Raw genomic sequence first — 14,746 nt, 5'->3', positions numbered from 1 at the left:
CGAAAAAGTGCATGATAACACAACAGACACAGAAGTGAAGACAATGATGAAAGTCATAGTTTTTTGCTATTTTTGGGCAAAAATGTATTTTCGATGCTTCAAAAAATTCTAACTGACCCTCTGATTTCACATGGACTACTCTGAAGATGTTTTTTTTTTTTTTTTTTACCTTTCTGGACATGGTCAGTAGGCTATACCGTGCACACAGTTTCAATGGAGGGACAGAAAGCTCTCGGACTAAATCTAAAATATCTTAAACTGTGTCCCGAAGATGAACGGAGGTCTTATGGATTTGGAATGACAGGTGATGAGGGTGAGTTATTAATGACATAATCTTCATCTTCGGTGAACTAACTGTCATTCTATAACTCACTAAGGTGAGTTATGGAATGACAGGCTAAAAGTAAACAAATAAAACAATATTTAATTTAATATTTTTTTTTTCAAAGTGTAAAAAGTCTTTGTAAATTGGTACATGACAAAGACAACAGAAAAACTCTAAATAATAGAACAATGAGATAAACCATTTAAAATATGACAAGCTATAAAAGCAAGAAAAATCTAAAATAAAATAAACATTAAAAACATGAACTCTAACTAATAAATAAATGATTTAATTTAGAATAATTATGTATGCTTAAATTTCATTTAATTACATATTGTTTAATTAATTTATTAAAGTAAATTAAATTACTCCATAGACGTGTTGCTTGCAAAATAAATAAATAATTATTTGAAAACTGTCATTGCATAATTACAATCAAATGTATTTATTTATTTACTGTTGTTTGCCAGATTTAATTATTTATATATTTATGCAAGAATGTGTATTTATTTATTTTATTTTAGGATTATTATTTATTTCATGTTTACTCCTCCAGATCTTGCATCCCCAAATAAAACTGTTTTTTAAGACATTTTAAGATAAGCTTTTAAGATCCATTAAAAGTTAACCTCCCTCTGAGGATCAGCTGTGGGGATATGGCAACCCAAATCTGGACGAAAAAGAAGACAAACTTGTTTTGACTGTTTGCACTTTTATTTTATTTTCTGGTCTCTCTGCCTCCCTCCCTCTTTCACACACGAGGAAGTTGCCAGGAATAGGACGAAAGCAGGTAGATCTTCTTCGGTCCAAATCCCTTCCTTCTTTCTTTTCAAACAGCAAGTTTAACTTTTTAAACGCGGGAGGACCGATGTTTTAAACAGCTCTGCGACTTTCAAACTTTTTTTTTTTAAACCCTGCTGAGAAAATATCGTTTGGCGGAAGTGAAAGTACAAGCTAACGACATGGCAGACAACAGTGACGAAGATATCACAGACAGACAACAGTCTCTTCTAGAGAAAGACTTGACGTGTCCTGTGTGCAAAGACATTTTTAGGGACCCCGTGTTGCTCTCGTGTAGCCACAGTTTCTGTCAAGAATGTCTGGAGGGCAGCTGGAAGAACCAGCCGAAACGGCAGTGCCCGTTGTGCAGAAAGTGCTGCGACGGGGAGACACCGATCCCTAACCGCGCATTAAATGACACCTGCGTCTCCTATAAAAACGAGAGGAACCTGAGAGGACACGGTACTGGTGACGATGAGGTCATCTGTGGTTTGCATCAGCGTATCTTCCAACTCTTCTGCATTAAAGACGAGGAGCCCGTGTGCGTCGAGTGCGTGACTCTTCATCCGGGGCACGACCTGGCGACCATAGAGCAAGGAGTGCCTTTCTGCAAGGTGAGCTCATTGTTTTTTCCTCATCGTGGTATAAAAAAACGACCCACTTCGTGTTACAGCTACTGAAATGAACATGGACATTTTCATGGAAATATTTCCAACGTGCAATGTTTTATAGGATGAGCTTAACATGAAAATCAAAATACTGGAAAGTAAGCAGGATTCCTTCAAAAGGATGAAAAAAAGATATAAAGATACAGTTTCCTTTATTGAGGTAAGCAGCCTCCAAAAAAAACAATTTCAAGGCCAAACACATAAAATGCAGCAAAATCTTAATAATTTTGAATGAATGCTTATTCCGCTTCTCCATATTGTTTCAGAGCCAGACTAAGGATGCTGAGAATCAAATCAAAGAGGAGTTTGAAAGACTCCATCAGGTCCTACGTGATGAGGAGACATCTAGAATAAAGGCTTTGCATAGAGAAGAAAATGAGAAGAAGGAAATATTGAATGAGAAGATTGAAAACATCAGTCGCGATATCACTGCTCTTGCTAAATTGATTCAGTCAGTGAAGAGGGAAATGGGAGACGAAGATTTGACTTTTCTTCAGGTATATATATATATATATACATATATATAACCTTTGTATGTGTTAATATATAAAACTTACTGCCTGTTTATCAGTTGTAAACAGGATACACCTATACATCCATACCTTTAAGAGGGTCTGACTTCAGTGTAACTATCAACACGTAGATTACAGGAGATTACCTCTAGATAAATCACTGGTGGGTCAGTGACAAAAAAATAAGTGTTTAGTAAACAAAGGAAAAATCTAGTTTAAAATGCATGTACCGAACACTTCGAAATATATTTTTCTTTTGCAATCATGCTTGTTTCATATGTTTTTGAATGTGAAAAATTCATGTCATTTCATTGTTTTTGCTCCACCACTTACCAAACAAACAAAAAATATCATAATATTCCAGTCATTGTATGTATGAATTGCATTTTTGTTTTATGGCCAATGCAGAAAAATCTGTCTTCAACCTAGATTTAACAATGGCTTGTGTAGAAGAGGTCTTGACATGAAACCTCATAATTGACCCTTTACATTTAAGTTTCTCACATTTTAACATAGCTGATAACGAAATCAGACATGTCCCACTTTCATGCTTTTATGAATCAACTTTTCTTCTTCCACAGAATTTCCAGAGCCTAAAAAGACGGTATGTGCCTTTTTTATTTTATCAAGTCTTTCTTGGGTCTGCCATAAATGTCTTACTTAATACCATTACAGATAAGTCAAATTTACTCCCACTGATGCAGTTTATTTTGTTGTTCTTTACATCTATTATATGTTTAAAGTTAACATGAAATGAAAATTCCCCTTTCTATATTCTAAATTCATGTTATAGATCTTAAAGGGATAGTTCACCCTATAATGAAAATGACTGAAAATGATTAATGAAAATGTCCTACACATGCTTGTCCATATTAGGGTAGTGAATAGTGACCAGCTTCAAACTTGATCACATAATTGTCCCTGGTTACTTAAGTACACTTGAAATATTGAGTACAATAGGGTTTGGTGAAAAACAAACCAAAATGTAATTTCTAAAAATCCTGACCTTGCCTGTTGTGCGTGACTGCACATTCATGACATTCGCTCAGGGAAAGCACACAAGCGCACCATTTTGAGAAAAATTTTAATAATAGCATAACAAAATGCATAGATAAACCCAAACAAGTGTCCATGTACATTTGTTCACAAAGAAGTCACTTTCAAAGCAAGCAACTTTCTGTTGGACAACATGGCAAATTTGCATGACCAGCTTGAAACAGCAAAATCTGCATGGGGAAAACTTTTGTCATCATGCAAAAATTCCAATAGTGTAGATTCCTCTTGAAACTGGATTTGACACACGAAAAAATTTGGCAAACAACTTTTTTTTTTTTTTTTTCGTAGATCTGTCAGTAGTTCTGTTTTTTTGTGACCTAATTTAGCTGTGTGTAAGAGATTAAACGGAAGGGAAAGATGATCTCTTGATGTCTGTCACAGAACCCAGTGGACTGGTGAGGAACCAAAGAGGGTTCAAGGAGCTCTCATCAACATGGCCTTGCATGTAGGCGCTTTAGGTTACAAAGTCTGGGAAAGCATGCTGTCTCATGTCACATGTTGTGAGTTCACTTTTCACCTTGCTTAAAATGTGTGTGTAAGATGAACTCCGAGCTTTGTGAGTCACTGTAACATTGTTTTGTCTGCAGTGCCTGTAATCCTGGATCCCAACACAGTCTCACCCTGGCTCTCCATATCTCCTGATTTTTCCAGTGTGCAACAGAGTCCGGAAAGACAAACTTTCCCAGACAACCCTGAGAGGTTTGATCCCTGTGTTTTTGTCCTTGGCTCAGAGGGTTTCTCCTCGGGACGCCACCGTTGGGAGGTCCGTGTGGCTGACCACCCCAAATGGATCTTGGGAGTATGCAAGGAGTCAGTGGTTCGGAAGAGGAAGTTCACAGTAACAACAACAGCCGGAGTGTGGACCATCGGTCTGAGTAAAGGAGTCTACAGTGCACTGACCACTCCACGCACTGAGCTGACTCTAGAGAGAAGGCCTGAAACCGTCAGGGTAAAGGTCAATATGGAGAAGGGAGAGGTGTCCTTCTGGGATACAAGTAACAACAAGCACCTATGTACATATAATGATAAGTTCACTGGGAAGCTGTTCCCCATCTTTGGCCCAGGGCTCCAGAGTACACCCATCACTATCTTACCTGCTAAAGTGACCATACACAAACAATAATTAAATTTGATTTGTTTCTTTAACATCTTAGCCTGGTGAGACTGAAGAGTCTAAAACCCTTCACTGAAGTTGCTCCTTAGTTTGAACAGAATTCAAGGAATATTTCAGATTCAGTAGAAGTTAATCTCAGTCAACAGCATTTCAAACAGCACAACAACATTGACACTAATGCCATAAACCCTAAAGCCCTTAAACAAGTGTAATTCAAACAGTGTTACAGATCAAGTAAAAGTTCTAAAAGAAGAATTACATGTAAGTGCTTTTATCAGATGATGAGCTTCTTATTTCTGCTTTTAAATCCTCCAAAAACTGAACCCGTTCACTTCTATTTCAAGTGCAGCACCATAAAGGTTATCCTTAATTTATTATTTTTCTTATTAAGAAAACAAGGGACAAATTGAAAAGATTTTTTCTGGTAATTAACGTCAGGCCACAAATGCTGTTGTTTGTGAATAACTTGTCCTGGACTTGGAAAATTCCTTTAAATGAAAATAGGAAAGAAAGAAATGGAAATTCAAAGGAGGTAAACAGTATATGTTGATATATTATACTAAAACATTATTGATCGTTCAGTAGAGAATGTCTTTCATATCAATCAACTTAAAGTGCTGCAATTAAGCCTTTTCGAATATTACCTTCACATTATACATTGCATTGCATTATGCAGTGTATCATGTAGCTGTATGTGAACATAAATTATCTGCAAAGTTTTGAAGCTGACAGTGCACGATAAATAATGTTATTGTCAAAAAAAAATAAGTCTGCTTGCAATCGCATAAAATGGGATGGGGAAAAAATGCCATAAAGTTTTAAAACATGTTTTTTAAAAGTTACATTAATTTGATATGGCTTTCTAAACATGCCGCTCTCTTGTGCGAGAAGCAAGTGCAATGATCATGACTTTTAGAAAATGTGAAAAAATATGTGGTATGTGACAGCTTGGTTTAAGTTTTAACATAAACAACATCTCCACACTAACAAAAGCATTAAAGTTCAATGACACTAAGTGGTGTATTTCGTGCGCCACTGATAAACCTTCCAGACGGCTGACGCAGGACTACATTTCGAATGCAACGTTTTTGCATTGGAATGTGGATTTTTTTTTTTTAGACAATCCTACAGCTTTTGATTTTAGTGAGTGACAATTACAGAACCAACATTTAATGAAATAATAACAATAAAAAATTGTCTTACTTATCAGACTGAATGTGGGGGGTTTTTTTCCGTCTCCAGCAGCATTTCAGTTTAATGTCTTCCAGTCAAAAAAGGAACACTACATTGATTAATAATAGAAAAAAAAAAATCTGATTTTACCGGTCTCATTAAGATTATCTAAGACTGATGACAAAACTGACTCATATGTGGGATTTTTAAAACTAAAAGGTACTTTTCCACCTTGTCTTTAATTAACAAAGTTTATCATTAGACCCTTTTTCATTTTGCAAATAATCTGACAGCTGGACAGTTGCATAAACACAGCTGCTATGTTAAAACTCTGTCTAAAGAACTAGTCTGGCCAACTAGCAGTTAGCCAAGGGATATTTAGTTTTACTTTTCTGATTCAAATGAATTCGGTCTACATTTTTAACCAACTGATGTGACCAGTCATAAAGAAAAGATTTGTACTAACTTGTAAGACTGTCTCAATTTATGCAAAAGGCCCTTTAGTCTTAAATGTCTTAAACAGTTACAGTGTTATTTATTTTGAGTTTCTCATACTTTCCTCTGCACTGAGAGAGATAACAGACAGAAAACCGCTCACATTTATATACATTAGTAATATATTGCCCTTACATATATTGTTAAATAGAAAGACTTGCATAGAAAGGCCCCAGCTTCCCCATGAACTTGCTTAGGAGTAAGGGTTTAGAGAATTAATAAACTGATGGAAAGGCTTGCTTAGTCCCATATTTATATCAGTAAACATGGTGGGAATATATTTGTGTCTGTAGAGGTTCCAGCTCTTCACTTTGAATTAAGCAACTAAAAAAAATAAAACGTTTGTTGGCTGTGATATTGGAGGAGAGGGGGGTTCAAAATGAAATGTTTTCACTTTTGTTTAAGATGTTGGGTCTGGTTTCATCTTCATATTTCACAATTCATCTCTGTACTAACGTCATGGGAATTTGTGTTGATCCTCCAACCCTGTCCCGGATAGTTTGTGCGAGCTTCTACATGAGAAGGCCAATAAACCCCTCACATTAACATGTAAGTTTATCATTTGTATTGTTATTTATTACCCAGTTTTGTTATTTATGGCACAGTTTTATCTTCCATTATTTATCTGTTTAATGTGCATTATGCAAAATAAGTAGTAATGATGAGTAGTTATTAGAAACTTGAAAGACAAATGTAGAGTACAAATCTTAAAATACATTTTTATGATGCTAATTTTATGATTGCTGATTGTTATTCAACAATTTGAATGACAAAGAATCTTAAAATTCATCAGGATATTTTGTTGTAAAGATGTTGTGTGAAGGTTTTTGCTACCGTACTCATTCTTATCAGTTTATCTCAGTCAGAAGAGAGCGGATAACATCATATTAAAAACTGTAAATGATCCATTGTATATATATATATATATCTTCCTGGAGCTTTAACCTATCTTAGGCTTTCTCACTTTCACCACATACCCAAAAAGTCAAGCAACCACTGATAATCAACCATATTTGTTGACATAAGGATAAAAGCGCAGCCTGGGGTGACATTTTTCCAAAACATTCACAAAGAAATGTCCAAGTCCCACTGGACTGATGTGCATAAATAGTTTCCATTAAAACTTCACATTGCCTGAAGGAAAAAGCTGTGATTGATGGTAATTTTGCTTTATTTTGTCCCATTATAGAGAGAAGATGTGAAGGGGGCAGAGGAGAGGCTCACAGATGAGCTTGTGATAACACAGACATATGAAGTTCAGGTCATCCAGGAGGGGTCTGACATTATTGAGAAAGAACATCCTGATTTTGAATTAAAACAGGAAATCATGAAACCTCTAATGGAGATACTAAAAGAAGAAGTAATAGAAGTCAATGAAGAAAGAATAGAAAGGGTAGCAATCGCTAAACAGTGGACACAGGAGGTCAACTCTTTAGTGGAATCACAAGAAGATGTAGACAAAAATAGAGAGGGTGGAGATGTTGGAAAGACGTGTAATGATCACTGAAAAGAAGACACTGGGATCTGAGGGCACTTTTGAGAGATTGGAAATTGTGGAACAGAGACTTGAAGAGGTGGACGCTATCGAGCGAAAGCTAGCTGAGGGGAAGAGCTGAGGTTTGGATTACAAGAAGTGAAAAGTTTTGAACAAAGGTTGCAGCAAGTTGAGAAGGAGGAGCTTCAACGAGCAGAGAGAGATGATTGGTACATTTAACTTGATGGCATGTCATTGATGCTTCCCACCACCCCCACAGGTATGTCACATGACTGTGCATCTGTCACCAGAAATTGAGCTCACTGCTTTTCATCAAATGCTTGAAATGCTTGAAATTTCAAAGTTACCTGAAATGCCTCAGGTGAAAACTGAAAATGTCATATTCCACATTTGTTTGTTTTTTCAGGAGTTCAAGAAGATTTGCAACAGATAGTTTATAACCCCAAACCAATAAAGAGATATGACGATTGGTACATTGTATTTAATGTGATTCCACAAACCATGGAAATATGGCGCCCTCTTCCAGGTATACTTGTATATTTATTAACCTGCTAGCTCTCTGAAATACTGTATTCAGATTGGTCCATTGCACCATCTAGTTGCCAGATATATCATATTTACCTTTGTCTTCCAACTAAAACAGAGGGCTATTCAATAGTTTCAGTTGAGGGCTGGATTATCAAATTGAAATTTTTAAGGCGGCTGTCTGGATCTCTTTCTGGACATTTTTCAATAATTAATCTTGATTAATATTAATATTTTGTCATAATATCACACTGAACCATGAAATGAATGTAGAAACAATATAAAGATTATATATTTTACATGTGTGTTTAATGGCATATATTTACTAAGTTGCCTATTTTTTTTAACAAAGACCAGTATTGTGGATACCATAATACCATAATACCAAATCAAATGCATTTTCACCTCAATTTCTGCCATTAATTATAGCCATTCATCATTTCAGTAAAATTGAAAGCCATTATTTTTAACATTTAATAGGCTTATATTAAAAATCAAACAACTTTTAATTTAATTTAACTTTAAACAATCTTCACATTAACTTTAAATTGTACAAACCTAAACTATATAGATTCATCTTTGTTCAATCGACAGAAGTTAATCAGCAACTAGAGTAGTCCAGTTCTCTTTTGTTCTGTGATTTACATCAGTACGACAGACTTGATCAGATTTCACTTTAAAAGCAGCGCTGTCACTTTAAAACAGAAGTCAAGTCTAAATCTTGTTTCAGTTATCCATTACTAGTGACAATTGCTGAATACACTGGTACACACAAAGATAGAGAACTATAACAATAATCATTATACTATGAGAATAGTGAAGTTTACACCACAACTACAATAATAATGATATCGTTATATCGCTAAAGATTTTTCTTAGTGAAAGATTTAAGAAAATAATTGACTGTTTAAATAATAATTTATAAAAAAATAAACAAAAATGTAAATTAATATTTCATGTTCACACATTTATTTGGAGAGCGACTGTCTACGGTATTATTTTTAAGTTGCACCTGTTTACCTGTGTTTTTCCTGACCACCCTTTATTATAACACTAGAGACACACATAAATAGGATTTGAAATACTTCTCAACAAATTTCAACAACTAAAATGGGTTTCTTTTAACAGATGTGAGCAGAGTAATTCCTGAAGAAGATCAGGCTGAAGAAAAGAAGAGAGAGGTAGAAGGAAAAATACAGCAAGAGCTGGTGCAACCAGAGAAGACAAAAACACAGACTAGAGAGAAGGAGATTCAGAGCAGAGTGAAAACAGATAAAGAACAACAGGAGCAGGTGACAGAGGAGTATGGGAGACCAGAGCCAGCTGTTCTTGAGCAGAGAGCAGCAGAGCCTCATATAGACAAAGAGGATGACTGGATTGTCATTTTGGATGGTTCCTCTAAAAGATCAGGTACACATGCTGAAACACAACCATAATCATGTTTCTCCTAAAGGATCAGGTACAAACACTTCAAGAACAATCAAGAACGTACATGCATAAACACGCATATCTTAACATGACTAATGGATGTGTGTGTTGCCTTTAGTGTATTCACAGCTGCGAGGACCAAATGTTGAGCTGTATGAGGCCAAAGAAGAGGTGATCCAGAGCAGAATGAGAACAGAGGAGCAAGTGACTGAGGTGATGACTGTGATCGTACCAGAGAAGAGGACGAGCATCATACAAACCCCACAGTTCCCAGTCGTGCCCAGAGACACTGATGACGACTGGTTTCAGCTTCAGCATGAGCAGAAGAGTTTCCCATCAGGTACAGGTAACACACATAACAGATTCTATCACATACATATAGCAACAATAATACAATAACATAAACAACTACTAAAAAAGAAAAACTTACTTAAAATCAATACATTTGCAACATTAAACATTGACATTATTTGATGATTTCATTAAATAAAATATTATTAGAATAAAATTACCCAAGACTACTTTCAAGATTATTTAGTAAAGAATTTCACAATCTTCTTGTGATGGAAAACAGTTTCACAAACCCCGCTGTTTACTGTGGTTAAATCATCGAAGACCAGAGAGTTCAGAGAGTGGTAGAGGAGCAGATGAGAGAGAAAAGACTGATCACTGAAGAAAAGAGACTGATCATTGATGAGCACAGAGAGAGAGCTGATGTTGTTCTGCCGATCATTCCTGTCGGGGATCGGGAGGTTGATGATGATTGGTTTGAGCTATGGGACACAGCACCTCCTGAGATGGGGAGCGTCCCTTCAGGTGATTACAATAGATGCATGTTTTATTCTCTATTCTTTCCTGGTATTGCTTCAAGAGAGAAAAATAGTGTAGCCTAATTAGTAAAATGTTTTAACTATAGTTTCAGTGGCTACTGAAGAGCGCAGGATGAAAGAACAGGAAGACAGAAGAATAAGAAAGCAGCAGATAACAGTGAGAGAGGAGGAGGAGGAGGAGAAGAGAGTAAGAGAACAAGAGAAGCCAGAAGTTTGGGGTCAGTATGATTTTTTAAATCCCCACTAAGGTCAAATGTACAGCAAAAAATGTGGAATACTACAATTTCTTTTATTTTTGAACTAATTTAATATAATTTCAAAATGTCATTTTAATTTTCAGCATCATTATAAATCAATCCAATGTGCTTATTTGATGCTCAAAAAAGTTTTTCATTTTAAATTTCTTATTTTTATCAATGCTGAAAACACTTGCTTAAGATGTTTATGGAAAAATAACTTTTGGAACAATATTTTGTAACAATGTAAAAGTCTTTTGACACTTTTGATCAATTTAATCTGTCCTTGCTAAATAATATACTTTTTTTTTTTTTATAAATCCCAAATATTTTGTGATTTTTTTAAGAATTCTTTAGCCATCAAGTAGATGTTTTTGTATACATATACAAAGTAACAACATCTAAGTGAGATCAATTATATATTATCGCACAAGTATTTGTCCATAAATTCTTATTCTCTACTCTATTTAATAAAGTTGTTGCAGATGTCCTTAAAATTGACAGGAGGGCTAAGGAAGAGAAGATGAGAAGGGAACAAGAGAGGAGAGAGCAGATAAAAATAGAGAAAAGAACAAAAAAAACAATTGGTACTAGAGAAAAAAAACAGAACAACTGCAGACAGAAGTGGAGGATGGCTGGTTTATCCTAATGGGCGGACGGTTCCCCTAAAGATTATGGTATATGATTCACAAAAAAGACATCAGAAAGGAATACTCTCTAAAGTCAGTCCATCTTACCATGTCATCCTGAATATTTCTTTCTCTGTCTCTAGTTCCCACTCTTTGACCCACACCTGTTATTTCCCCAGTGACTCCGCCCAAACCCCGCCCACAGAGCCTAACTGACCAACCACTAACTTCCAATGCAACCACACAACATGTGTCCATTACAAAAACCTATCAGGAGAAGAACAAAGACATATGGAATATCACACTGGAGTCTGAGGTTACAAACACACACATACTACAAACTGCACATACACAATGTTTCAATCATCTTTCTCCCTCTTAGCAGTCTAAGATTGAGTCGTTGCTTATGAGGAAGGTGAAATACTCATCCGTTTCTATAATTTTTGTGATGTTCCTTCTTATACAGAGCATATTAATCCACAGTCTTGTTTTTTTTTTTTCTAGATAAGAAGTGAAGGAGAGAGCATCTATATTCATCACAGCTTTCTGATGCTGGAGGTGTGTGCAACATTTATATTGGTTCTTCCACTGAAGATTTAAGAAGGCTTGTCTAGTCTAATCAATCCTGCTCATATATGCTCTTTTTAGGATTGTGATGTGTCCTACGAGATGATTTTGAAGCACTACGCCAGCATAACTGAACTTAAGCATGACTTTATGGAAGTCAAGCAAGATTTCAGACTCACTGAATGGGACAGACGTCTCTTGTCATACTCTCCTACAGCCAAAGCTCAGTTCTTGCATGCCAACGAAGAGATACTCATGAGAATGGGCTTAGTAAGTTAACAAACATTAACAAGCTATCTACAACAGTGGTTCTCAACCAGAGGGCCCCTAGAAACTTCCAGCGGGCCCCATAAATCATATTAACATAATCCTAAATTAAATACTAAAAACACTAAAGATAAAATATGTGTTTGACTTTATTTAGTTTTATTACAACCAGCAGTGCATATCATCTTAGATTAAAGGGCCTTTGAATATTTGTATAGGACAATGGGGGGATCTTAGAGTCAAAAAGGTTGAGAATCACGAATGTACAGCATCAAAATGTGAGAAAAACACAGAGATGGGTCATGTTTCAAACAGATTTAGCTTTCCACCTTTTAGATTAACATACTTCTGTCTCTAGAGTTTCAACTGAAGAGAAAAGTCAGTGAACCCATGTTGACTTTAAAATCTTCTGACAATTGAAGACAATGGAAAAACTGTCTTGTTTTGCCCACAAGATCTAATATGTATCTGAATTTAAACAGCTTGAACTCTGCATATAATCACTGCTGATGCTGAAACATTCAAGTATATGAATATGCTAAAAAAACAAATGCTTTTCAAGTTCTATAGAATAAAATCCTCTTGCATCTAATTTAAAATTGCTGTTAATAGTTGTTTTTCTTGTACAACAGTATATCAAAAGCATATTTTAATTTGTGTACACTGAAAAAAATCAGGCTTACATTTTGGTTTCTATTATCTGCTTACACCTATTAAATTATTTTTAAAATGAATAAAAGCTGTCATATGCAGTGCCAAATTTGAGGTGTTTATTCTGAGAATTAACTTAAAAAGAAAATGAAAATAATTCTTATTTTATTATACTTAATTTATATGTTAATTTATCTTGTTTTAAGGATTTAAAAAAATGTTTTTACAATTTTAGCTGTAAAACCAGAATTACTAAATATAACTGCAAGCAGCAATTATGGGGCCAAGCACTCCAGCGGCAAAATTAGGAGTTAAGCATGGCATGGTGCATCAGACCAAATGCAACGAGTAATAAAAGCAATAGGAAGATGTGTGCCAAATTTCACAACTTTCCTGCAAGTGGTTCTATGGGCTGCCATAGACTAACAGATACAATCGTAGCCTAAGCACCTTCGGTGCTTGGCCCCTAATGAGGTAAGACTTTATACTGTTTAGTACTGTAGTCAACTTCCACCAACAGGGGCTCACTAGACCATATTAAACAAACCATCCTTCATCCCTTAATGTATAGTGAACTGTTAAAGTGACTTGTCAATCCATATTATTAAGCTCTTTTGCTAGGTACCAGACAGCTGTACTGGTTTTGCAGCAATTGCACAGTTCAGAGTTAACCCAAACTAATCAAAATAGATCATTAGTCACTACTGTATGACTGCATGTGGTTTACATCACTTTGTGCTGTGACTTCTAGAATCTTTTCATTCAGTCTCTAACACTTTCATCATGTTGGATGCAGAACTGTTAAGACAGGAGTAGAAGCTGTTTGCATGCACACATCTCTATTTATGTGTCTCACAGGTGGCCTCCTTTCATATTTGTGCTGACATTTATGTGAACTATAAAGACAGAACTACAAACACAATGACACATAGTGCAGTCTCTATTCTTTTTGGCATGTGTGGGTGTCACCACATTAAAAGATAGGATCATATATAATTGATTACTTAACATTCACATGAAAAGAAATCTACAAAGCCGTATGTAATTCTCACAAGTCAGGCAACAGTCTATCAATCAAATGCTACAACAAAGCATATGTTTTACAAAGCAACTATATGAAAAAGACAAAGGAATCTAGTGACAATACACAGTAAGTTTCATTAAAAAAAAATTCAAATCATCCGCTTACATGAAAATCAACTATTTCTCTCAGAAAATCCTAAACTCAGGGTTACCCTAACCTAAACACAAGTGGATTTTAAAGTGACAAAAATTGGATTAGTAAAATACAGTTTATGGTTAATTGTGAACCAATTAATAATGAATCGTAATATCTCAAGATATAGCACCATAGTAAAATAAATCATCTTTAACCTGAGTTGTGAATGTGAGTTCGTGACCAGCGCAATCCAATTCATGAAACAAATGACTCTTATGAGCCAGTTCTTTTTGGTGAATCAAAAACATAAAGTGTGACCACAGAAGACTGATTCATGCAAATGAGCAGGTTCAAAATGACAAGCTAGCTTGAATCCATCTGAAACACTATATAATTCCAGCGATTACAGTGACAGAACTGTGAGCAAATTGGACCTTATAATGGAAATACACCCAAATGAATCAGAATCGAATCAAATTGAGAAATCTGTTCTAACATCAGCCCTAACATCTTTTGTCTTGAATATACTCACTATGTGGACCTTAGTGAGGACAACAGTCATACAAGTCAACCGATCCTTGGGCTGTTTTTGTTCAATGCCATTAGAGATGAATCTGCAGTGTTCACTTGTGTTAACTCCACATTTATTATATTTTCCACTCCCAACTTGTTCTGGTAAGTCCGTTCAGGGAGAGGTGGGTGCACTGGGTCTGAGGAGCCAATCAGACAGTCATTGAGTTTAATGACAGGCAATGCCAATCTTTCCATGTTTCTGCGATCTTGGAGGGGTGAGCCGGTTTCCAAGTTAACTTGACTGGAGCTACATGAGCCAGAGG

The 14,746-nt window shown here is 35.6% G+C and overlaps 1 protein-coding gene and 1 pseudogene across 1 annotated transcript; both read left to right on the top strand.

Moving 5' to 3' along the window:
- The first annotated feature begins 172 nt into the window (after positions 1–172).
- LOC128030645 (zinc-binding protein A33) lies at positions 173–5,664 on the top strand. Its single transcript, XM_052618442.1, has 7 exons — positions 173–313; positions 882–1,719; positions 1,838–1,933; positions 2,040–2,270; positions 2,867–2,889; positions 3,723–3,841; positions 3,929–5,664. The coding sequence occupies exons 2-7, from the start codon at positions 1,288–1,290 to the stop codon at positions 4,462–4,464; spliced, it is 1,437 nt and encodes a 478-aa protein (XP_052474402.1). The 5' UTR covers positions 173–313; positions 882–1,287; the 3' UTR covers positions 4,465–5,664.
- Positions 5,665–6,582: 918 nt separating this feature from the next.
- On the top strand, positions 6,583–13,593 carry LOC128030200 (golgin subfamily A member 6-like protein 22; annotated as a pseudogene).
- Positions 13,594–14,746: the final 1,153 nt, after the last annotated feature.

Source organism: Carassius gibelio, chromosome A16, assembly GCF_023724105.1.
Source record: "Carassius gibelio isolate Cgi1373 ecotype wild population from Czech Republic chromosome A16, carGib1.2-hapl.c, whole genome shotgun sequence".
In the NCBI taxonomy this organism is placed as follows: Eukaryota; Metazoa; Chordata; class Actinopteri; order Cypriniformes; family Cyprinidae; genus Carassius; species Carassius gibelio.
Note: the sequence above shows the minus strand (reverse complement) of the source record. Positions and strands in the feature narration are given on the sequence as shown.